At 45.1% G+C, this 25,686-nt stretch overlaps 1 protein-coding gene across 1 annotated transcript; it reads right to left on the reverse strand.

The window, feature by feature from the left end:
- Positions 1-453: 453 nt before the first annotated feature.
- Positions 454-25,295, reverse strand: CHRNA3 (cholinergic receptor nicotinic alpha 3 subunit). Its single transcript, XM_030874874.2, has 6 exons — positions 25,199-25,295; positions 23,372-23,511; positions 23,214-23,258; positions 21,991-22,100; positions 7,594-8,605; positions 454-754 (listed from the first exon to the last, which is right to left on the reverse strand). Exons 1-6 carry the CDS (start codon positions 25,293-25,295, stop codon positions 626-628), a joined length of 1,533 nt encoding a protein of 510 aa, XP_030730734.2. The 3' UTR covers positions 454-625.
- Positions 25,296-25,686: the final 391 nt, after the last annotated feature.

The raw sequence follows: 25,686 nt of genomic DNA on the forward strand, positions 1-25,686 counted from the left end.
TGAACCTTAGGGACATTCTGTGAAGTGAAATAAGCCAGTCACAAAAAGACAAATACTGTATGATTCCACTTACATGAGGTACTTAGAGTAGTCAAAGTCATAAAGACAAAGTGTAATGATGGTTGCTGGTGGGAGGGGAGAATGGGGAATTATTGTTTAACTGGTCTATAGTTTTACAAGTTATGGGGATGGATGGTGGTGATGGTTACACAACAATGTGAATATATATATATATATATATATATATATATTTTTTTTTTTTTTTTTTGCGGTACGCGGGCCTCTCACTGTTGTGGGCTCTCCCGTTGCGGAGCACAAGGCTCCAGACGCGCAGGCTCAGCGGCCATGGCTCACGGGCCCAGCCGCTCCGCAGCATGTGGGATCCTCCTGGACCGGGGCACGAACCCGTGTCCCCTGCATCGGCAGGCGGACTGTCAACCACGGCGCCACCAGGGAAGCCCTGAATATATTTAATACCACTGAACTGTGCCCTTAAACATGGTTAAGATGGTACATTTTATGCTAAGTGAATTTTACCACAACAAAAAATAAAATTAAAAAAACAGTGAGCCGCCTCTCCCCCAATACACATAAGTAACCTCATAAGTAACACACAGTTTAGTGCTTATGCATCATCCCTGGCCATCAAAGGTTGCAGAAACAATCCTGCTGTCCCTAAAATGCACACCAGAATGAAAACCCACAGAAATATACGATCAATCACCATGGCAACATACTTCCAATCGTCTTGAATCTGAAAGACAAAAACAAACATCATGAAAGACGAAAAAATAAAGCAGGAAGGAAAAGGCAAGGTGGACACATTTTCAATATTGAATATCTAATAAATGGGTTTCAGTAGAAGAAGCCATTCTGCTTGCCAATATGCAAGAAACCTCTTTTTTCTAATGGATGTAGTCTGAGGAAGTCTACCATTCTCAAGTTTCTCTTTATGCACTAGAGAAACAGGAATAAAATATCTGTCATATTAAATGTTTTAAATCAAATTTCTTAGCATCTACATAACCCTTTTTTTCCCTAAAAATTGAATTCCAATTTATAAAGTTAGTTAAAACCAGTTAACTTGATTTACACCTCTGCAGGAGGATTCTGAGCCTTGGTTAGAATAGCTAATACAGTCCAACATAATTCAAAGTACTAGCTCTTATCCAGTTTTAGATACTAATTTCCTTGTAACGTCTGTTTCAAAAATGAAATAAGCACATCAGGGTAAGCCCATCATCACTCTTCCTCTCCCACCGCCCTCTCTCCACAATGCCCAACTAGCCAAGTATCATCTTCAATTAGAAGGCCAAAGGATCATGGAATTCCGTACAGTTACAGAACAGGTTCAAAATCAGAAATCAATGCTGACCATAAAGTAAAGATGGAAGAAAGAGCAAGACTAATTGTATACAAGACAGCTTCAATTTAGGCTTGAAATAGGAAGGAGAACTGCACATTAATTATACTAGACAACTCAGAAGGGAAACCATAATTGGACTGAGAAAAAGAGAACCCATGAATCAACTGATTTTGAAGAAATAATCACATAATAGAGAGGCAGCATGTGATTTAGTAATTTAATTAAGTGCACTGAAATGGGGCTGGGAGACAAGGATTTTATTTCACCATTATGAGCGTGAGTGAACGTGTCCCTCTGATGACATTGAGAAGTCAGTGGATTAGAGCTATAATGCCCTATTTGCCACCGGTTACTTATTTGAATTCCTAAGACTTTGGGTGTAAAAGATTCCAATATACAATAGACGCTGTGATTCCTGCCAACCCCCTACTGGCTAAACCTCCTAGGGCCTAGGAGGCAGCGGGGTGGGAAAACCAAGACTTGTTATAATCCCAGCTCTGCTCCCTTTTAGGCACGAGAATCTGGGTAAATTATGTGACCTCTCTCAGCCTCAATTTCCTCCTTGGTAAATCGGGGATAAGAACAGTACCTAATTCAGAGAGTTGTTATGAGGATTAAATGACATATGTGCCTGGCACAGGGTCCTTAATGAATAATACCTACTGATATTAATGCTGATTTTAAAAATGACCATTAACCAAGTATAAATCTTCCTCTGAGAGCACTTCACATGGTTTAGCCTGGTGAAGAAAGAGGGGACTTGGGTTTTACACATGAATACAAACAGTGCTGCAAACAGAGCTGGGTGAAACTTAATTTTATGTCTAACTCTGAGTCTTTAAGGCACAAGGACACTGGTCATTCTCTGGAAACTTTGGCACTAGTGATGCACGAACAGGTAGATGCGTGTTGGGCAGAACGGTGAACTAGCCCAAGCACTTGGCTCTGTTTCCCAGCCCAACCCTGGAGATGTTCCAGAAACAAGAGGAGACCGTGCCTTAAAGACTCTCAGAAACCTGGGCAGGTGTGGACTGCTGAGTGTGAGCATGCGGTTGGAAGAGAAGGGTCTCGGTGGAGGGAAGGACTGGGGAAGGCTTGGTTGTGCTCTTCTCTCCCCCAACCCTGTGCCTCTTTCCAGCCTGCCACTCCCAGCCCAGAGATGCAGGCAGGGTCACTTGTCAGCAAAGAAGGGCCTGGCTGAGGGGAAGAGCAGAGCAGAGGTGCCCACTGATTGGTGGGGCCTGAGGCTTCCCTCCTCGCTCCCCACATCAAAGATGAACAACTGCAGTTGCGTGAAAGGGACGTGGAGGAGCTCCTCACGGACAAGGTCAGCTGGAGGGGAGGAAACGCCCCTGAAGGGGCGTCTAGCCCAGTTTGTGGCCATGTGGGTCCTCTGCCTTGGGAAGCATGGGTTTGGGCCCCTCAAACACAGTTCAGTAAGGATGGCTGACACCCCCAGAAAAGGTGAGTTTACAGGCCCCCAATACACAAACTTAGGTATTTGAAAGAAAATTCATGGAACAGATAGGTTAAGGATCTAAACTAAACAAGACAGTCTTTTGAGACTATCCAGATAGTCACTGGATAGGAGAGAATACTGGAAACACGAAGTTAGGAACAAGCAGTGTTATAGAAGAATCAAGTGGAAATACAAGTGTGAACAACAGACAAGTCGCGATAAAGAACTCAAGAGCTGGGGTGACTGGCAAGGGTAAATACAGCCCCGGAAAGAAACAGGGAGGAGAGTAAGGACCTCACCTAGGGCAGCGATGTAAAAGAAAAGCTAGGAGATGGAGAAGCTGGGAGCAGAGGTATCCCATCTGTACAACAACAGTTCAGGGAAAGAGAAAAGAAGGGTGAACAGGAGATCTTTACAGAAATAACATTGACTTCCCCAGAGTTAAAGTGAGATGAAAAACCTTGGAATTAAATGGCTCACAGGAATGCCAAACAGACTAGGAGAGACCCACACCAACACGTTGTGTTTGGTGTCATTCGATTTCTCTACAAACAGAAAATTCTAATAGCTTCTAGATAGAATAGATTGCTTGCAAAGGAACAACATTCAGATTAATTAAAACTTTTTCAGAAACGACACTGAGGCAAAAAGGCCATGGAGTGTTATTTAAGTATTTAAGGAAAAGAACTTCAACCCTAGAATTTCGTATCCAGCTAAACTCGCACTTAAAAGTGAGGGCACATGGGGTTCCCTGGTGGCGCAGTGGTTGAGAGTCTGTCTGCCGATGCAGGGGACACGGGTTCGTGCCCCGGTCCGGGAAGATCCCACGTGCTGCGGAGCAGCTGGGCCCGTGAGCCATGGCCGCTGAGCCTGTGCGTCTGGAGCCTGTGCTCCGCAACGGGAGAGGCCACAACAGTGAGAGGCCTGCATACTGCAAAAAAAAAAAAAAAAAAAAAAGTGAGGGCACAATACAGTTTAAAAAAAAATTATTTATTTTTGTCTGTGTTGGATCTTCGTTGCTGTGTGCGGGTTTTCCCTTATTGCGGTGAGTAGGGTCTACTCTTCGTTGTGGTGCGTGGGCTTCTCATTGCGGTGGCTTCTCTTGTTGTGGAGCACGGGCTCTAGGCGCGTGGGCTCAGTAGTTGTGGCACACGGGCTTAGTTGCTCTGCAGCGTGTGGGATCTTCCTGCATGAGGGCTCGAACCCGTGTCCCCTGCATTGTCAGGCAGATTCTTAACCACTGCGCCACCAGGGAAGCCCCACAATACATTTTTAAGCTTACAGGCCCCAAAAGGTTTACCCATAAACAATCCTGAGAAGGCATGCCAACACAAAGAGATAAATCCAGGAGGACACCATAAGTAGATGTGAGGGGTGACTATAGACTAAATAAAAAAAGGAAGGTCAAAAACCAAAACATATATTCATGAAAAACCAAAACTAAAGCTCTAGTAACACCCAGGTAACCAAAGCAGTGAGGAAGATCAGAGGGGAAGGACAGTTGGGTGGGGGCAAAACACAGATACTTAAAAATGTAAGAGACCAATTGATATGGAAAACGGAACTTGAGCATGGGTTTAAATCAGTTAGGAAGAGCTAGTAGAAGAATAAAAATAAAGCACACGACTTTCAACCAGCAAAAAGTATTCAAACTTTCTAGTAAACAGCAAGAACTGAGGCAAAAAAAAAGTAAATGGAAAACGTGAAATAAGATGGCCAAAATTTAACCCTAGAAAACAGTAATTACAACACATGTAAATAAATCATTGATCAGAAGTCTGACTCTAGTTGGAATGAATGAACTAACAGATATACGTACATATATAGATATATCTCTCTATCTGTATCTGAACCAAACAAAACAAGTTGTATCAGGGTTATTAGCTCAAAAGATCATGGCTCTGATCTATGCACACCTCCAAGACCTCAAGAACAACTCATACAGTGGAACCAACTTCAAACGATCAGCCGTCAAAACCGTAAGACGGAGAGTATTAACATGAGACCACAAGCTCCCTAACTAGTTTTCTAACTTGTAACCCAATCCTAGCCCTAACTCTGAATTTAGAGTATTAAACACCTCACAAGTGTGAGCAAGTAGGGGTGACCAACACAAACAACTTGAAAAGAGAACAGCCAAGGCAGGTGACACGATGACACTCCTGTCCCTCTGGGATCTGGCGTGTCCAGGGACAGTCATTCACAGGCTCTCAGCACCCTCAGGAGATGGCTCTGGGAGAACCAAGCCTGTTCATTCCAAGTGCCTAGGAGCCCAGGACAGTTAAAACCAACCAAGTTGGAGCCAGGGAATTAGGAAATTAAAATACCTCTAGAAAACTCTATGTAAACAGCAGCATGTCCGTCACACAGTAAGAGAGAAAGAAGGCATCCTTCAGACAGCCCAACTCTCCTCAGAGCACTGAGTAGGCATCTTTATTCTAACACCTGCCACCCTTTCATAAACAGGTTGCAATCCACTGGACGGTGGTCCAGATTTCTGCTTTCTCTGGAAAAACAATGGGACCACATTCATCTGTGGTAACAGATGACCAGAAGTGAGCAGTGGCTGCCCCTTGAGATGAACCATGTGCCTCTAGCTGGCCACATTCAGGCTATTTCACTAATTTACCTTCCTGGCATTTCAGCTGTGACTTCCCTTTCAGTAACATTTTTTTTTTTACTCTCTGCCTCCGTCACACGTCTTGTGGAAACTCTAACGCTAACTAAAACCCTTAACCTCTAACGCTAACTAAAACTCTTAACACCTTATATGGTTCCTAGTAAATAATTTTTGGAATAAAGATAGTTTCTAATAGCCTGACAAAGACGATGGGTACTTAGATCTCAATCTTTAGTAAATTATCACTCAAAAGAAGTGATTATTTTAAAAAGAAAGGGTAGAGAATATCTGCAAAAGTGAGTAGTGTTAGACAAATGAGATTCTCTAATCATGTACTTAATGTCCAACAACTGCTTCAGGGACTTCCTGGTGCTCCAGTGGTTAAGACTTCGACTTCCAATGCAGGGGGTGTGGGTTCGATCCCTGGTCCCGGAGCTAAGATCCCACGTGCCACAGGGCCAAAAAACCAAAACATAAAACAGAAGCAATGTTGTAAAAAATTCAATGAAGACTTGAAAAAAAAAACCCAACCAACCAACTACTTCAATTGAATTTAAAGGAGGGCCTGACTTTTTGGCTAAATTTCTGGTATCAGTGGGAGGTTTTGCATTGTTACAGTCACAAGTGGGCTCAGAGTTGCTCAGATGGGTGGGGTGAGGACACGGGGCCACTGTTGCTATCTCCCTCCTGTCTCATCTACTTTAATATGCCGTTCACAGCTGAATAAAAGAGGCTCCAGACATTTCCTACCAACATTAATTACCTACAGTGCATCAGGAGCTGAAATTATCTGGTAATTAGCTCTTTGCTAATAATCAACTTAAAAACAGAACCAGTTAATTTTAAAGCAGAGCTTCTTAAAAAATTATTGAACATGATTCTGGTAACCTTGGGGGTAAACAGTGTGGGAACAGCCAAACACATAAGTGTAAAGCTTCCCCATTACTAATACCTATCACTAGTTCTAGCATAAGATTTTTGAAGGAAATACAAGTTCACCCAATGAAAAAAAGATGGGCAAGAGTGTGAATAGATAGTTCACAAAAGAAGATATCCAAATGGCCAATAAGCATATGAAAAAGAGCCCTAATCATTAGTCCACAGGGACAAGAAAGGCCACTTCACCCCCGTTTGGCGAGGATGGGCAGCAGCTGGAACTCTCAAACATTGCCAGGGGGCATGTCAATCGGCTCAAACCCTTTGGAAACCTGACAGTGTCCACTAAAGTGAAAAGTACACCTCTCCAGTGATCCAGCAATTCCACCCCTAGGAATGTAGCCAGGAGAAACGAGTGTATATATTCACCAAAAGATATGTATAAATTTATAGCAGCTTTGTTCATATCGCCCCAAACTGGAAATAACCAAATGTCCAACAACTGTAGAATGAATAAACAGAAGGCGGTGTCGTCATACTGTAGAATCTTACACACCAATAACAAACCACAAGGATAAACCTCAGACATCTTTGTACACTTTGCTGAATGAAAGAAGTCTGATATGAAAGTTTATGCTATGCGATTCCACGTATATGAAGTTCAAGAATAGGTAAAATTAATTAACATAAAAGACGTCGGGATCAGTGGTTACTGAGGAGGGAGGGAGGGGGTTACTGACTGGGGAGGGGCACAAGGGAACCGTCTGGGGCACTGGAAATGTTCTATACCTTTACCTAGATCATGGTTATGTGGGTGTACACATAATGTAAAAATTCACTGAGATGTAGACTTAAGAGGTGTGTACTTTATGTAAATTACTCTTAAAGGGGAGTAGGGAGACACAACGAGTAAAGTTTAAAATGTCAGCTCAGCTGTTCAGTACTAATTGGAGATCATCTGGCCTCATGCTCTCTTCCAGCCTACCTCCTAATCCACTCACTCAGCATCAGGTGTTCCAATGGCCCAAACTAATGGCAGCCCAGCAGCTAAATGCAGGGCACCACATACTCACAACCTTTATCATCCCATTTTACAGATGAAAAGACAGACTCACAGAGGTGAGGCGGTGTATCCAAGGATAAATAACTGGTAAATGAGGAGCTGGTCTGAACACAAGCCACTGATGCCAGTCTAATTCCTTGCCCACAAGGAACCAATACAATGTTTGTTGAATGAATGAATGACCAATGTAATAACAGACATATCCTTACCTCTTTGGCTTCATTCTGTGCTTTCATATTTTCAGCAATATACTTGACACTTTGGATAGCTTCTTTGATTTCTGGTGACAGAGCAGAGAGGGACAGCACGGCATTGACGGATTCAGAACTGGAGCTTCTCGTGAGATTGGCACTGAAATTCAGGATTTTTACCCTGCGGTGGTGGCAGTGGCTACATAGCTCATCCTGGCAGGGGTAGCCTTCTTTGCAGCTCTTGGACTCTATGTGGCTGAAGCAATTCAGGTTTGAGAGCTCAGCGCTATTGAAGGGTCTTGGCCTCTGAGTGTTACCCTCACTGCTTGCCGGCCTGGTCATGAACATGACCCTGGGAAGAAAGTTCAAGAATATGGTCTTCACCCACATGGGCATCGTGTGTGTGGTGGGGGTCCTGTAGTGCACGTTGAGCACGAAGACGGTGATGACGATGGACAAGGTTACAAAAATCATGGTGAACAGGAGGTACTCGCCGATCAGGGGAATCACCAGAGAGGTGGACGGGATGGTCTCAGTGATCACCAGCAGAAACACAGTCAAGGAGAGGAGGACCGAGATGCAGAGGGTCACCTTCTCGCCGCAGTCAGAGGGCAGGTAGAAGACAAGCACAGTCAGGAAGGAGATGAGCAGGCAGGGGATGATGAGGTTGATGGTGTAGAACAGGGGCAGGCGCCGGATGTACAGCGAGTACGTGATGTCCGTGTAGATCTCCTCGCAGCAGTTGTACTTGATGTCATGTTTGTAGCCTGGGGCTTTGATGATGGCCCACTCACCACTCTCCCAGTAGTCCCTGAGGTTCATGGAGGAGCCGATCAGGACCAGGTCGATTTTTGCCTTGTCGTAGGACCAGGAACCAAACTTCATGGTGCAGTTCTGGTAATCGAATGGGAAGTAGGTCACATCGATTTTGCACGAGCTCTTAAAGATGGCCGGGGGGATCCAAGTCACTTCCCCTGTGTACTTGAGTAAAGCTTTGGTCTTGTCGTCCACCTGGAAATCCCCAACAGCACTGCGGAGACAAAGAGGAGGTGTGCGGCACACAGGTCATTACCATGTGGTCAGCTAGCCCAGCTTCTCACGCTGCCAGCAGGTAAACGGCAAGTAACGATTTGTAAAACTGCAGAATATGAGAGCTCAAAGTGCTGTAAAAGGTCTCGCAGTTCACCATCCCATTTACCAGTGGGGATACTGAGGCCCAGGACCCCCCAACCCCCAACGATCTGACACACTCATCACCCCCCGCCCTGGGGCACGTCATGGGTTCATTCCACACCATACAACTCCCAGCTTGATATATATGGAGACACTCCCAAATGCCAGAGATTTTTTTTCTCCTTTAATTGAAGAAATAAAAGAAATGAATGAAAGTGGTCATCAGAGGCAGGTGTTTAGGTGACCTTGGGGATATTTGCCACTCGCTCTCCCTATGGTTTGGCCCTGGTAATGCCTCCTCATTCTGTCTGCATTGGGACCCCAATGTGTGTACACACACGGATGTCAAACCAGACCGTGGACCTGGAAGGGGCTGCAGAGACCACCGTAGGAGCCCACTGCCATTAAACTGAGCCTGTTAGATGGGTCTATTACCAGGCCCTATCTCTGGACCCTGGTTCTACCGTTTACCAAACTCCCCATTCCTCCCTGCACTGTTTTAGAATGAATAATCATGTTTTCTGATTCCTTGTCTTTCAAACCCAGCATGACAGGTTCCTTTGCCTTCTGTGTCCCTATCCTTCCCCATGTTCCTTCTCCCTTCTGTTTAGCTATGTGCGCCCTTTCTATGCAGAGACATACATTATTCCTAGAATTGGCTTGTTGGCATTTATCAGCTGGTTTGTGCAGTGGAAGATTTGCTGACGACCAGCTCAACACCCCGTCCAAGCTCACATCTGAGCATGAAGCCAGCCGGTCCTCATGACAATGGCCTCGCCCAGTGAAAGCTCTTGACATTTCCGTGGGTCAGCCCTGTTGATTTCTTAGAGTTCTGCATTTGAAGGCATGTATGTCCTTCTAAAGGGAGCAACCACTATACCCATTTGCCCGAAGAGCTGGAAAAAAAAAAAAAAAGACAAACCTATACATTTAGGGATATCCTGGCTGGTTGTTACTGGATAGCACTGTGTGAAGACAGGAGGGGGTGTGTCCGGGGTGTGTCTCCTTGCTGGTCTCTGGCCCTCCCACCGTCACGTGCGTCTGTCGAGCAGGACAGTCGTTACATGTGAAGGCTTGATGTCAAATCCACTACCCGCCTTCACTCCAGCCAGCTGGGTTGTCCCAAAGGTGCCCTGCTGTGTTTATATGTTCTTAGCCCCACTTTATCCTACTGGGCCCTCAATTCCCCACAAGAAGAGGATTCCCAGCTCCAGGAGGAAAGGAGGGGTATGAGAAGTGGGAAGGGGGTGGGGACCCACACAGCCCCAAGTGGACTTGACCATGTTGGGCACCAAGGAGTCCTGGGAGGCTGGCCTACATTACGCAGAGGGCTGAGACGACCCCTGGGAAGGCAGAGGCCTCCAGAACAACTTTCCTTAGGGCATCTGGATCAACAAAATGGACCTTCAGAGCCCAGGGACTAGTCCAGGGCAAAGTATGGCCCACTGGCCTGCCCCCTATTTCTGTACATAAATTTTTATTGGAGCACACAGCCATACCCATTTGTGGTCTATTGTCTGCAGTTACTTTTAAGCTACAAGGGCAGGACTGAGTAGCTGCGACAGAGACTCTAAGGCCCACAAAGCCTAAAATACTTAACTACCTGGCCCTTCACAGGAAAGCTTAATGATCCCTGCTTTAGTCTGATCCCCTCATTTTACCAATGAGGAAACTGAAGGTCAGAGGGCAGGACTGGCTTGCTCAGGGTCCCACACAGAGTCTGTGGCAGGGCCTTGACCAGTCGGAACTTGAGTCCTTAAGTCTGTGTGTCCAAAAGGCCAAACACTGGAGATCAGCTTACCTTGGTTGCTGGTGCACATGTCTGCTATTTTCCAGGGATCCTGGTCACTGTGGCGGCTGCCTACAGACCCCCACAGCTGTGTCTGTCCAGACCAGGAGGCCTGCTTGCTGACAGCGTCAGCGGCCTAGCTCTGCCACCAGGAGACCGAAGATGAAGACCTCGCTGGGTACCAGGGTCTGGCAGAGCCCCAGCCACAGAGAGGGCGCTCGGTAAGTACTAGCTGACTGAACGGATGACCAAAAAGATAAATGAAGCTCTCACCCCCCTGGCTGCCCAAGAGATGGCTGGCAGCAAGGGTCAGCAGAGGGGGAAAGGTCTCACTCAGCCAGTGTGTTGCTGAACCACGTGAGCTGATTAAAAAAAAGAAAAGGCAGGGTGGGTGCAAATGATTAGTTGAGGTATCACTTTAATAGAAGGAAAGAGTAAGAGCTGAAGTGGGGCGAGGGTGGTGAGTGGTATGAGAAAGATCACGATGGCATCCGTTTCTTTAACCTTTCCAAATTTCCTCAGAAAAACAGGGCAACAAGATAGCAAAAGGAAAATCCCGCTGCCCACGTGGTCAACAAAGTTAGGTTACGTGGAACTCTAAGAACCTCAGGTGTGAGAGAGTGGGGTCGAACCACTACCACCAGTGGGACCTGCGTGGGATTCGGGTGGGGTTAGCTGCTGTGGAGGTGGCTGAGGGAAGAGGAAGGGAAGTTCTCCTGTCCCGAAAGCCCCAGACAGAAATCACCAAGAGGTATCTGCCCCTCAAAAAAGAGGACCCCGCTCTGCACTGCATCTTCAGCAAGGGGAACGGTGAAATAGAGAGGGCACCACAGGTTCCAGTTTGTGGGAGAGGACAAAACGATGGGGAGCCACCAGGGTCTGCAGAGGAGGCTGGACTGGGCTCTATCTCAGAAACACCTCCCACCCCAACTGCCTTCCAGAAGGGCAGAGACCCACCCAGAAAAAAGCTGCATAGGGTAGGCTTCAAATTGAACAGCGTGGGAAACTGAGAGTAAGAAAAAGAAGATGGTTGAGAAAGTAGAGAAGCAGGTGTCTAGAAGTGGCAGCTCTCAGACTGTGGAGGTGGCTACACGGAGTATTTAAATGCTTCAAGGGAACCACTTGAGGAGGGAACTCCCAAGCAGGTGACACAAGAGACCCACCCTTACCCACTCCCATCCCCTCTGGGAACCTGTCCTAAAAGTACAACAAAGGCCATCTATTTAAACAAGAGCAACAGAAAAGGATTAGACTGAACCTCATATTAACATATTGTAAGAAAAATATGAAAAGTAATTGAATGACAATAGCATACAAGCAGACAAGTGCACACCGCAAAAATATAACCTCAGAGCAGATGAAACTGATAATCTGACATTACAAATTAAGGTAATAGAAAGAACGATCTTTAGAAACTTTGAAAGAGCAGCATAAATTAGAAATAGAAAAGTTAAGAATTTGGGTAAGCAATAGGAGGATGAATAAAGAACTGACAGAACTTAGGAAAGAATGGGAAGAAAGAAATTTAAAAAATCATTTTAGAAATAAAAACTAAAACGTAACAAGCAGCACACACCATGGAAAGTATTGTGATGAAAATAAAAAACAGAAAGGAGAAAAAATTCTTTTAAATCAAAAAGAGACAAAGAAAAAGAATGTGAGAGAAAATAATATGGAAAGAATATAGGTAAAGCAGTTCAAATATATGTGAAAATGGAGTTCCTGGAGAGATAAAGCAATAGAACAGATCTGAAAAACTCTAATTCACAAAACATTTACTGGAATAAAAGAAGGCTTATTATGTATATGGTACAGAGTAAAACAACTAGATTTTAAAGATAAAGGGTAAAATATCTTTGGGTTACCCAAGAAAAAGAACAACGCCCTTGTAAACAAGCTGACTATGAATCCCAATTCATCCAGAACAGTCCTGGTTTACATCTGTGGTCCTGGCACACGTATTAATAGAGTCCCTTTACTCTCCCCAAAGTCACCAGATTTTACAAGAAAAAAAGAAAATTAGACTGGCAATCGTTTTTGACAGCAACACTTCATACCAGAACATGAGTCAGCATTTTTAAGGTTTTCATGGAAGGAAAGTATGAGTGAAGGATTTTATATCAGCAAATGACCTAAGAGTATTACCTAAAAAGGCTACAATGAGTTATGAACTTGTAAGAACTTAGGGTACGCTGTGTCCACGAACACTTTCTGAGGATTCTACTAGAGAACGAACTTCAAAGAACAAAAACATGGCAGGAGAAACTGGCATAAGAAGGTAAAAAGTCTTTCTAGTGTGTTGAAATGAAAAGAAACTCTCACCCGACGTTCAGAGAAACTGAAGTTTTAGTTAGGAGAGAGGAATTGAAGGATAGTCTCTAAATCTTATTTTCAGCTTCAGATTCCAAGGAAATTCCTTATGATATTTGCTCCTCTCCATATCCGATGGAAGCTTTTCACTATGTCTCTCAGTACTGTTAAAAGCACACATCCCTAAAGTACCCCAGCTGTTCACCCAAGGTTGCCAGCAAGAAAACAGCTATGAAATGCAAATCATAAGATTAAGATCTGTGCCCACTGTCTTAATTCTAGCTTAGCAAAAATTCTTACCACCCTGCTCAGCTCCTTAAGAGCCTTTGGACCAGGAGATTTCTACAAACCAGTTAATTTATCTCCTGTCCCAGTTCTTTAAGGACCAATTTACAAGTTGCATGAAAGAAACACATTTATGAATGCTGTCTTTTCTTGGAAAAGCAGTAAACAAAACACGGACCTCTAAGAGTTTTATAGTTTCTGGCCTTCCATTTAGGTCTTTAATCCATTTTGAGTTTATTTTTGTGTATGGTGTTAGGGAGTGCTCTAATTTCATTCTTTTACATGTAGCTGTCCAGTTTTCCCAGCACCACTTGTTGAAGAGGCTGTCTTTTCTCCATTGTATATTCTTGCCTCCTTTATCAAAGATAAGGTGACCATATGTGGGTGGGTTTATCTCTGGGCTTTCTATCCTGTTCCATTGATCTATATTTCTGTTTTTGTGCCAGTACCATACTCTCTTGATTACTGTAGCTTAAACTATAATTCAGAAAGAGTCACGTACCACAGTGTTCATGTTCAGCTCTATTTACAATAGCCAGGACATGGAAGCAACCTAAGTGTCCAGCGACAGATGAATGGATAAAGAAGATGTGGCACATATATACAATGGAATTACTCAGCCATAAAAAGAAATGAAACTGAGTTATTTGTAGTGAGGTGGATGGACCTAGAATCTGTCATACAGACCGAAGTAAGTCAGAAAGAGAAAAACAAATACCGTATGCTAACACATATATATGGAATCTAAAAAAAAAAAGGTTAAGAAGAACCTAGGGGCAGGACAGGAATAAAGATGCAGACCTACTAGAGAATGGACTTGAGGACATGGGGAGGGGGAAGGGTAAGCTGGGACAAAATGAGAGAGTGGCATGGACATATATACACTACCAAATATAAAATCGATAGCTAGTGGGAAGCAGCCACACAGCACAGGGAGATCAGCTCAGTGCTTTGTGACCACCTAGAGGGTGGCATAGGGAGGGTGGGAGGGAGGGAGACGCAAGAGGGAAGAGATATGGGGATATATGTATATGTACATGTACAGCTGATTCACTTTGTTATAAAGCAGAAACTAACACACCATTGTAAAGCAATTATACTCCAATAAAGATGTTAAAAAAATTTTAAAAATAAAAACACGGACCATCTTTAGAGTAGTTAAAGAACACTTCTCTTTTAACCCATGAATAGAAAGTGGGATTCAACCAAAAACGTAGCTTCTCTAGTCCCAATACGAACAGTAAAACATATTGATTCGTACTAATACGGCATACAAACCTAAACACAGAATGCTTTAAAATCTGATTAGACTAATTCTATATGAAGTGTTTTGTTGAAAAATGCTCAGTGGTTTTTAAAGACATTAGAACTCCAGAGATAAAGCACAGTTACGAAATTGAAGTCTGTCAATACCTGGAGAACAAACTAGTACATACTGTAAAATACCAATTAAAATTATGTTTGTCTAATAACAGAGGTTAAATGTGGAAGGTGTCAGGTTTGTATGGGCTTAAGAAAGAGGCAGGTTTTGTAGGTGCCACAATGGGCAGATTCAGATAGGCAGAGGAAGAACCTTTGAAAGAGAGAGAAAGGTGCAGCTTCCTGTGGCTGGTGGGCAGATGCACGTGTGCAGTGTGAGGCAGGGGCAGGGAGCATTCGCTGGGTGAGTAAAAGAATGAAGCTTGGAGAGGAACCAAGATGCTGGAGTAGAAGGACGTGCTCTCACTCCCTCTTGCAAGAACACCAGAACCACAACTAGCTGCTGGACAATCATCAACAGAAGACACTGGAACTCACCAAAAAAGATACCCCACATCCAAAGACAAAGGAGAAGCTACAATGAGATGGTAGGAGGAGCTCTATCACAGTAAAATCAAATCCCATAACTGCTGGGTGGGTGACTCACAGATTGGAGAACACTTATACTGCAGAAGCCCACCCACTGGAGTGAAGGTTCTGAGCCCCACGTCAGGCTTCCGAACCTGGGGGTCCGGCAACAGGAGGAGGAATTCCTAGAGAATTAGACCTTGAAGCCTAGTGGGAATTGACTGCAGGACTTCGACAGGACTAGGGGAAACAGAGACTCCACTCTTGGAGGGCACACACAAAGTAGTGTGCACATCAGGACTCAGGGTAAGGAGCAATGACCCCAGGGGAGACTGAACCAGACCAACCTGCTAGTGTTGGAGGGTCTCCTGCAGAGGCGGGGGGGGGGGGGCGCTGTGGCTCACCGTGGGGACAAGGACACTGACAGCAGAAGTTCTGGGAAGTACTCCTTGGCGTGAGCCCTCCCAGAGTCTGTCATTAGCCCCACCAAAAGCCCAGGTAGGCTCCAGTGTTGGGTTGCCTCAGGCCAAACAACCAACAGGGAGGGAACCCAGCCCCACCCATCAACAGTCAAGCGGATTAAGTTTAACTGAGCTCTGCCCAACAGAGCAACAGTCAGCTCTACCCAGCACCAGTCCCTCGCATCAAGCCTCTTAGATAGCCTCATCCAGCAGAGGGCAGAGAACAGAAGCAAGAAGAATTACAATCCTGCAGCCTGTGGAACAAAAACCACATTCACAGAAAGACAGACAAGATGAAAAGGCAGAGGGCTATGTACCAGATGAAGGCACAAGATAAAACCCAAGTAAAACAACTAAATGAAGTGGAGATAGGCAACCTTCCAGAAAAAGAATTCAGAATAATGATAGTGAAGATGATCCAGGACCTCGGAAAAAGAATGGAGGCAAAGATAGAGAAGATGCAAGAAATGTTTAACAAAGACCTATAAGAATTAGAGAACAAACAGAGATGAACAATACAATAACTGAAATGAAAACTACACTAGAAGGAATCAATAGCAGAATAACTGAGGCAGAAGAACAGATAAGTGAACTGGAAGACAGAATGGTGGAATTCACTGCTGCGCAACAGAATGAAGAAAAAAGAATGAAAAGAAATGACGACAGCCTAAGAGACCTCTGGGACAACATTAAATGCACCCACATTCACATTATAGGGGTCCCAGAAGGAGAAGAGAGAGAAAAAGGACCCGAGAAAATATTTGAAGAGATCATAGTCAAAAATTTCCCTAACATGGGGAAGGAAACAGCCACCCAAGTCCAGGAAGTGCAGAAAGTCCCATACAGGATAAACCCAAGGAGAAACACGCCGAGACACATAGTAATCAAATTGGCAAAAATGAAAGACAAAGAAAAACTACTGAAAGCAGCAAGGGAAAAATGACAAATAACATGCAAGGGAACTCCCATAAGGTTAACAGCTGATTTCTCAGCAGAAACTCTACAAGCCAGAAGGGAGTGGCATGATATACTTAAAGTGATGAAAGGGAAGAATGTACAACCAAGATTACTCTACCTGGCAAGGATCTCATTCAGATTCGATGGAGAAATCAAAACCTTTACAGACAAGCAAAAGCTAAGAGAATTCAGCACCACCAAACCAGCTCTACAACAAATGCTAAAGGAACTTCTCTAAGTGGGAAACACAAGAGAAGAAAAGGACCTACAAAAACAAACCCAAAACAATTAAGAAAATGGTCATAGGAACATACATATCAATAATTACCTTAAATGTGAATGGATTAAATGCTCCAACCAAAAGACACAGGCTTGCTGAATGGATACAAAAACAAGACCCATATATATGCTCTCTACAAGAGACCCACTTCAGATCTAGGGACACGTACAGACTGAAAGTGAGGGGATGGTGAAAGATATTGCATGCAAATGGAAGTCAAAAGAAAGCTGGAGTAGCTATAATCATATCAGATAAAATAGACTTTAAAATAAAGAATGTTACAAGAGACAAGGAAGGACACTACATAATGATCAAGGGATCACTCCAAGAAGAAGATATAACAATTATAAAGATATATGCACCCAACATAGGAGCACCTCAATACATAAGGCAACTGCTAACAGCTATAAAAGAGGAAATCAACAGTAAAACAATAGTGGGGGACTTTAACACCTCACTTACACCAATGGACAGATCATCCAAAATGAAAATAAATAAGGAAACAGAAGCTTTAAATGACACAATAGACCAAATAGATTTAATTGATATTTATAGGACATTCCATCCAAAAACAGCAGATTACACTTTCTTCTCAAGCACACACAGAACATTCTCCAGGATAGATCACATCTTGGGTCACAAATCAAGCCTCAGTAAATTTAAGAAAAGTTAACTCATATCAAGCATCTTTTCTGACCACAATGCTATGAGATTACAAATGAATTACAGGGAAAAAAAATGTAAAAAAGACAAACACTTGGAGGCTAGACAATATGTTACTAAATAACCAAGAGATCACTGAAGAAATCAAAGAGGAAATCAAAAAATACCTAGAGACAAATGACAATGAAAACACAATGATCCAAAACCTATGAGATGCAGGAAAAGCAGTTCTAAGAGGGAAGTTTATAGCTATACAAGCCTACCTCAAGAAACAAAAAACTCAAGTAAACAATCTAACCTTACACCTAAAGGAACTAGAGAAAGAAGAACAAACAAAACCCAAATTTAGCAGAAGGAAAGAAATCATAAAGATCAGAGCAGAAATAAATGAAATAGAAACAAAGAAAACAATAGCAAAGGTCAATAAAACTAAAAGCTGGTTCTTTGAGAAGATAAACAAAATTGATAAACCATTAGCCTGACTCAACAAGAAAAAGAGGGAGAGGACTCAAATCAATAAAATTAAAAATGAAAAAGAAGTTACAACAGACATGGCAGACATACAAAGCATCCTAAGAGACTACTACAAGCAACTCTATGCCAATAAAATGGACAACCAGGAAGAAATGGACAAATTCTTAGAAAGGTATAACCTTCCAAGATTGAACCACAAAGAAACAGAAAATATGAACAGACCAATCACAAGTAATGAAATTGAAACTGTGATTAAAAATTTTCCAACAAAGAAAAGTCCAGGACCAGATGGCTTCACAGGTGAATTCTACCAAACATTTAGAGAAGAGCTAACACCCATCCTTCTCAAACTCTCCCAAAAAATTGCAGAGGAAGGAACACTCCCAAACTCATTCTCTGAGGCCACCATCACTCTGATACGAAAACCAAACAAAGATACTACCAAAGATAAAAATTACAGACCAATATCACTGATGAACACAGATGCAAAAATCCTCAACAAAATACTGGCAAACAGAATTCAACAACACATTAAAAGGATCATACACCATGATCAAGTGGGATTTATCCCAGGAATGCAAGGATTCTTCAGTATACGCAAATCAATCAATGTGATACACCACATTAACAAAATGAAGAATAAAAACCATATAATCATCTCAATAGATGCAGAAAAAGCTTTTGACAAAATTCAACACCCATTTATGATAAAAACTCTCCAGAAAGTGGGCATAGAGGGAAGCTACCTCAACATAAGAAAGGCCATATACGGCAAACCCACAGCAAACATCATTCTCAATGCTGAAAAACTGAAAGCATTTCCTCTAAGATCAGGAACAAGACAAGGATGTCCACTCTCACCACTATTATTCAACATAATTTTGGAAGTCCTAGCCATGGCAATCAGAGAAGGAAAAGAAATAAAAGGAATACAAATTGGAGAAGAAGAAGTAAAACTGTCTCTGTTTGCAGATGACATGATACTATACATAGAGAATCCTAAAAATGCCACAAGAAAACTACTAGAGCTAATCAATGAATTTGGTAAAGTTGTGGGATACGAAATTAATGCACAGAAATCTCTTGCATTCCTATACACTAATGATGAAAAATCTGAAATAGAAATTATGGAAACACTCCTGTTTACCATTGCAACAAAAAGAATAAAATACCTAGGAATAAACCTACCTAGGGAAACAAAAGACCTATATGCAGAAAACTATAAGACACTGATGAAAAACATTAAAGATGATACCAACAGATGGAGAGATATACCATGTTCTTGGATTGGAAGAATCAATATTGTGAAAATGACTATACTACCCAAAGCAATCTACAGATTCAGTGCAATCCCTATCAAATTACCAATGGCATTTTTTACGAAACTAGAACAAATCATCTTAAAATTTGTACGGAGACACAAAAGATCCCGAATAGCAAAAGGAGTCTTGAGGGGAAAAACGGAGCTGGAGGAATCAGTCTCCCTGACTTCAGATTATACTACAAAGCTACAATAATCAAGACAATACGGTACTGGCACAAAAAACAGAAACATAGATCAATGGAACAAGATAGAAAGCCCAGCGATAAACCCACGTGCCTATGGTCAACTAATCTATGACAATGAGGCAAAGATATACAGTGGAGAAAAGACAGTCTCTTCAATACGTGGTGCTGGGAAAACTGGACAGCTACATGTAGAAGAATGAAATTAGAACACTCCCTAACACCATACACAAAAATAAACTCAAAATGGATTCGAGACCTAAATGTAAGACCGGACACTATAAAACTCTTAGAGGAAAACATAGGAAGAACACTGTTTGACATAAATGACAGCAAGATCTTTTTTGATCCACCTCCTAGAGTAATGGAAATAAGAACAAAAATAAACAAATAGGACCTAATGAAATTTCAAAGCTGTTGCACAGCAAAGGAAACCATAAACAAGACGAAAAGACAACCCTCAGAATGGGAGAAAATATTTGCAAACTAATCAACAGACAAAGGATTAATCTTCAAAATATATAAACAGCTCATGCAGCTCAATATTAAAGAAACAAACAACCCAATCCAAAAATGGGCAGAAGACCTAAATAGACATTTCTCCAAAGAAGACATACAGATGGCCAAGAAGCACATGAAAAGCTGCTCAACATCACTAATTGTTAGAGAAATGCAAATCAAAACTACAGTTAGAATGGGCATCATCAAAAATCTGCAAACAACAGGGCTTCCCTGGTGGCGCAGTGGTTGAGGGTCCGCCTGTCAATGCAGGGGACATGGGTTCGTGCCCCGGTCCGGGAAGATCCCACATGCTGCGGAGAGGCTGGGCCCGTGAGCCATGGCCGCTGAGCCTGCGTGTCCAGAGCCTGTGCTCCACAACGGGAGAGGCCCCAACAGTGAGAGGCCCATGTACAGCAAAAAAAAAAAAAAAAAAACCTGCAAACAACAAATGCTGGAGAGGGTGTGGAGAAAAGGGAACCCTCTTGCACTGTTGGTGGGAATGTAATTTGATACAGCCACTATGGAGAACAGTATGGAGGTTCCTTAAAAAATTAAAAATGGAATTACCATATGATCTAGCAATCCCACTACTGGGCATATACCCAGAGAAAACCATAATTCAAAAATACACATGCACCCCAATGTTCATTGCAGCACTGTTTACAATAGCCAGGTCATGGAAGCAGCCTAAATGCCCATCGACAGACAAATGGATAAAGAAGTAGTGGTACATACATACAATGGAATATTACTCAGCCATAAAAAGGAACGAAATTGAGTCATTTGTTGATACATGGATGGATCTAGAGACTGTCATACAGAGTGAAGTAAGTCAGAAAGAGAAAAGCAAATATAGTATATTAATGCATGTATGTGGAACCCAGAAAAATGGTACAGATGAACCCGGTTTACAGGGCAGAAGTTGAGACACAGATGTAGAGAACGAACATATGGACACCAAGGGGGGAAAACCACGGTGGGGTGGGGATGGTGTTGTGCTGAATTGGGCGGTTGGGATTGACATGTATACACTGATGTGTATAAAATTGATGACTAGTAAGAACCTGCAGTACAAAAAAACAAACAAAAAAAACAACTAATACTAAACTTTCTTTGGGTTATTTGTATGGAAATATATTAATATAAATGATTCAAACGTTACATGAAATTTCTAAAAATCTTATATTTTCTGGTATAATGTTAGAAGTCATAACTCTAGTTATTACTTTAAAATGTATATCTCAGAAATAACTAAATTTCCTTGTCAGCTGCATTATTATGAACTTTCATCATATCTTTAACCGTGGTAATATTTAAGTCTTTTGTCATTTACAGAGAGTTCTGGGTGTACTCTGATGCTTTCACAAAATGTTCCTATAAAAGGGTTTCATCTTCAAGGAATTCATGGAAAAGACTCTGACAAGTACAGGTTTCTGGTAACTGACTATAGTGCTGAACTGAATGAATAAGCATTTTCAGAACTCTAATGGAAAACTGATGAATTCATAAAAGTGCTAACAAAAGATCAAGATGAAAAAAAATTAATTACATGGGACTGAGTGAACTGATGAGGATGATTACAATTTTTGTGACTTTCTGTTTGAATAATAAAAAAAAAATCCCACAAGGACTCAGAGGCAAAAAATATACAAATCAATTTTCACTGCAAAGTAAAGGAGCTGTTACAGTGGAGGATTACTGGACTGAATGTCAACATTATGACAGTACGAGTGTGTTTCGTGTTTGGTAGTTGCAATCATTGTTGCTTTTGTTGTGGTCGTCCATTAAAAAAAAAGAATGAAGCTTTCCTGTGGTCTAACCATGGGGCGTGGCTACAGCCTGACTTACAGGGATGGTCAGGTCCTGCCTTGGTGACAGAAGCCCACCCCCATGTTTCCTTCCTTGCCCTTCCTCCAGTCTGTAATTGCATATTTGGATACTGTAACTCATTCCTGTATTCCCTGGTGTGTCTGATAAACTCCTAGAGGCAAGGGGGAGGGTATCTATCTTGTGCCACAGTATCTCTAGGACCTGGCACATAGTAGGTCAATAAATACCTGCGGAATGAACCAAATGAATGGAGCTCTCTTGGAAAAGGTCCCAGGAAGACCAGGCTGTAAAGCACAGCAGGCCAAGGACCCAGGTCCAGGCTGACAGCCCTGAGAGGTGGGGGCCACACAGCACCTTACTTGTTATACAGCACAATGTCTGGCTTCCAGATCTTCTGTGCAGGGACACGCATGAACTCCGCTCCATTGTAGTCGGAGGGGTTCCACTTCAGCTTGTAGTCATTCCAGATCTGGGGGGAGAAGGCAAGGAGGGAGAGGGGGGCAGTGGAAAGACAAGCATGGTTTTACTTCTTTTGACACCACTCATCTTGGTGACCTCCCCACCTCGGCTGCACGTCAGAGCCGCCTCTGCAATGCAGACCACACTGGCCCATTCCTCATGTGGGTGCTAGTGGGGAGACAGCACTGGGCTGAGTGTGCAGGCCGCCCCCATGAGTGGGGCAAGCCCAGCCCCCATCAATCAATCAGGACCACTAGGGCTTTCTCCAGTCACTTCCAGTGCCAGGTCCAGGTCCCTGCCTTAAGCTCCTGCTGTTTACATTCCTGAAATGGCTTGGACATGCCATCAGGCCCCAGTAACGGTGCTCATGACACACAGAACTCTCTTCCACCTCCGGGTTGAGCAGGGTTGGCCTCTGAAGGGTCTGGGGAAGGAACCATGATCCCACCAGGGCCCAGGAAGTGTTTGGGTGTAGAGGCTGGGGGGTGTGAGTCCTGAGGGGAGAGAGGTGAAGCTGTGGCTGGAGGGAACGTGTACCAGAGGGCGGTGAGTGGGCACCGTGCCCATCTGGCTTGCCAGCCTCCTAGGAGGGAAGGCTGCATGAGCTGAGTGTCCAGTTGGCTGAGCTGGTAGAAGGATCACCCTTAGGCCAGTGGGTTATCTGTCCACGTCTGCACAAAGCCTCCCTGGGGAGAACATGTGGAAGCCCCTTTCTTTGGTCCCAATCTGAACAGGAAAATCCAGAACCCCAGCTCCCACCCCCCCATCAACAACAAGGATGAGTTTTTAGCAAGAGGAAGGGGAAGAGGTGCCTCAGGCGCCACCCTAGAGTCGGTGCCAGGGCTCCAGGCCCGGGTCAGCCCCATTTTGTCTGAGCATGGAGGTCTCTCTTTCCAGGATGCAGTCTATCGTCTGTGACTCGAGGGGCTGGGCCCTGCAGTCTTTCCACAGGGGTGTAGAGCAGTGCATATGACCCCAAGCCCAGGTAGAGACAGACCAGCCAGTCAGTGGACCTCAATCTGGGTCCACAGGAGTGAAGTAGGCGTTTTGGCCCTTGGTTCACAGACAGCAAATAAAGCAGTCACCACCAGGGGGCAGCAGTGCCCAGGGTCTAGTCACTTACTTGCTTGAGCCACAGGTTGGTCTCCATGATCTGGTTTACTTCATCCTAGAAAGAGAGATTAAAGTAGATGGTGAATTACAAAAACAAGGCTGGTTCTGGGAAAGGCTATTCCAGAAGCTCCATACCCCACGGCCACGGCTTGTGGCTCTGACACTCACCACCTTCACCAGCTGAGACATGGACACTTCAAACTGGATGATGACTGGGTCAGACACATTGGCCACTGGCCGGATGATCTCATTGTAATCTTCGAACAGCCGCTCAAACAGACGATGCTCGGCGTCGGAGGCTCTGGCCACTGAGGGAAGTAGCCCTGTCAGATCCTGGGGAAGTCACTTTTCCCCTCACCAGGGACACCATCCACCTACAGCTTCCTCTCCATCTGCTGAGGGTACTCTCTGGAACTCCAGACTTTCAGACTAGTCCTACTCCTTGAAGTTAAAGACTAGGAAACTGAGGCCCAAGAGAGAAGGGATTCCATCAGGTCACACACATTCGTTGAGAAGCACAATGATTACAAGCCTGGGCTCTGAATTTGGATAGATCTGCTGCAAATCCTGACAGAATCCTTGTGAGCTGTGTGAGCTTAGGCAAGTGGCTTAACCTCTCTAAACCTCATTTCCTTCATCTGTGAAAGATTATAAATGTATCCACCTCTTAAGGTTGTTATGAGTGAAGTGCTTAGCTCCATGCAGGCATATGGTAAGAGCTCAGGAACCGTCCTCACCATCTTTGTTACTGCACGGCAGCAGCGTGATCCAAATGCAATCTGCCTGCATACAGCCACAATGGAGAGACGACCAGTCCATTCCCAGGGCAGGAGTACCCCAGGGCCCGAGGGAGACTACAACCTAGGACTGGGGCTTTCCTTCTTCCCACCCAGGACCTTGTAGGGGTTTGGCCACCGAACATCTTAGAAGCGGGTGCCTACGTGGCTCCCATGCTCTCAGAGTGCGACCCACTGTTCCCGCTGATGTTGTCTTCACATCCTGATCAAAGACCCTTCCCTCTCTGAAACCCTTGGGGACCCTCTTTGTTTATAAGCCACACTCCAGGCATCTTGAGTCAGCTGTCTGCTGCTTCTCACAGATCTGGGAAAAATCTGGGGAGGGGATGAGGGGAATCCTTTAAGTCCAACCCAACTTCTCCAGGGATTTTGACTGTCCCCTAACCCCCCCCCCTCCAAATAAAGAAGGGGCCACATTCAGGAGCTCCGTGGGGAGTGTTCAGCGCTCTGAGTAGTGGGAGCCTCAGCACTGGAGGGGCAGGAACAGCGCTCTGAGTGCATGGTCACAACGTGGTCTCCCAACACACTTACCCTCCCAGCTGCAGGGACCGCCTGCAGCCCTGCCAAATCCCTCGTCCCCTGGTATCTACCACCCCTCCCAGGACACTCAAAAGCCTTTCTATCAGGGCCAGTTTCTCCCTAACAAGCTCCTCTTAGAGACCGGGCAGAAGGCGAAGGCGGGGAGGTGCCAGGAGTGCGGAGAGGCGAGGACAAGGAGGAGAGGCTGGCGCCCCTTAACGACTCCCCTCTGCCCCAGGTGGCCTTGAGCAAATCTTGAGCCCTCTCTGGCCTCAGCTTCCCCAGATATTCGTAAAACGAGGAGGTGGGCGGGATGCAGACAGTGGAACCCGCGGCCTGGGCGCGTCAGTTCAGCACCCAGTGCGCCAAGCAGGACAATGGGCAGGGCCGAGACTCGAATCTGTAACGCTGGGCTGTGGAAGGAAGAGCCCCAGTGCGGGCCCTCCCCGCGCCTCCAGGGAGCGCACAAATCACTCTCAAGGAGGGGCCCGCCGAGGGGAAAACACGCACCCCCCACCTAACTCGCCGCCGGGCCGGAGCCAGTCCACGCGAGTTTCGGGTCCCCAGCCACGGCGCCCTTCTCCCCACCTCCTCGCGCTGAGCTCCGGGCCGCATCCCCTTCGGACCCCGCTCGGGCTGGGCGCCCGTCCCTCCAGTCCCCCTCGCCCCGCGCGCGTACCTGGCAGCAGCAGCAGCAGCAGAAATAGCAGCAGCGGCGGCGGCGCCCAGGGAGGCAAGAGCTTCGCGACGCGGACTCCGCGCGGCTGGGCGCCCATGGCTGGTCTGCCCTCTGGCCAGAGGTTCCGCGCTGACCGGGCGGGCGGCGTGGGGCGGAGGGCAGACCGAGCAGAGCCGGACGGTCGGGAGCCGGCGGGACAGTGGCGGAGACAGACTCGCCTGGCCGGGCTCCAGGCGCTGCCCGCCCAGTCGGAGCGGGACCAGGGCGCGGCGTGCGGAGCCCCGGCTGCTCCAGCCCCACCCCCAATACCGGGCGCAGCCCCGCCCGCCGCCGTGGGGTTTCCGAACCTCTGCGGGGGAGAGAGGTGCGCTAGCGTCCGACAACAGGGATGCGCTGGTCCTCTACTGCGCTGTGTTGGGCGGTCTCATCCCTCCCTCTGTGGTCGGTGTAGCCCACGGACGGCTCCGCGCCGGGCCAATCCAAGCAGG

This window comes from Globicephala melas, chromosome 2, assembly GCF_963455315.2.
Source record: "Globicephala melas chromosome 2, mGloMel1.2, whole genome shotgun sequence".
NCBI lineage: Eukaryota > Metazoa > Chordata > Mammalia > Artiodactyla > Delphinidae > Globicephala > Globicephala melas.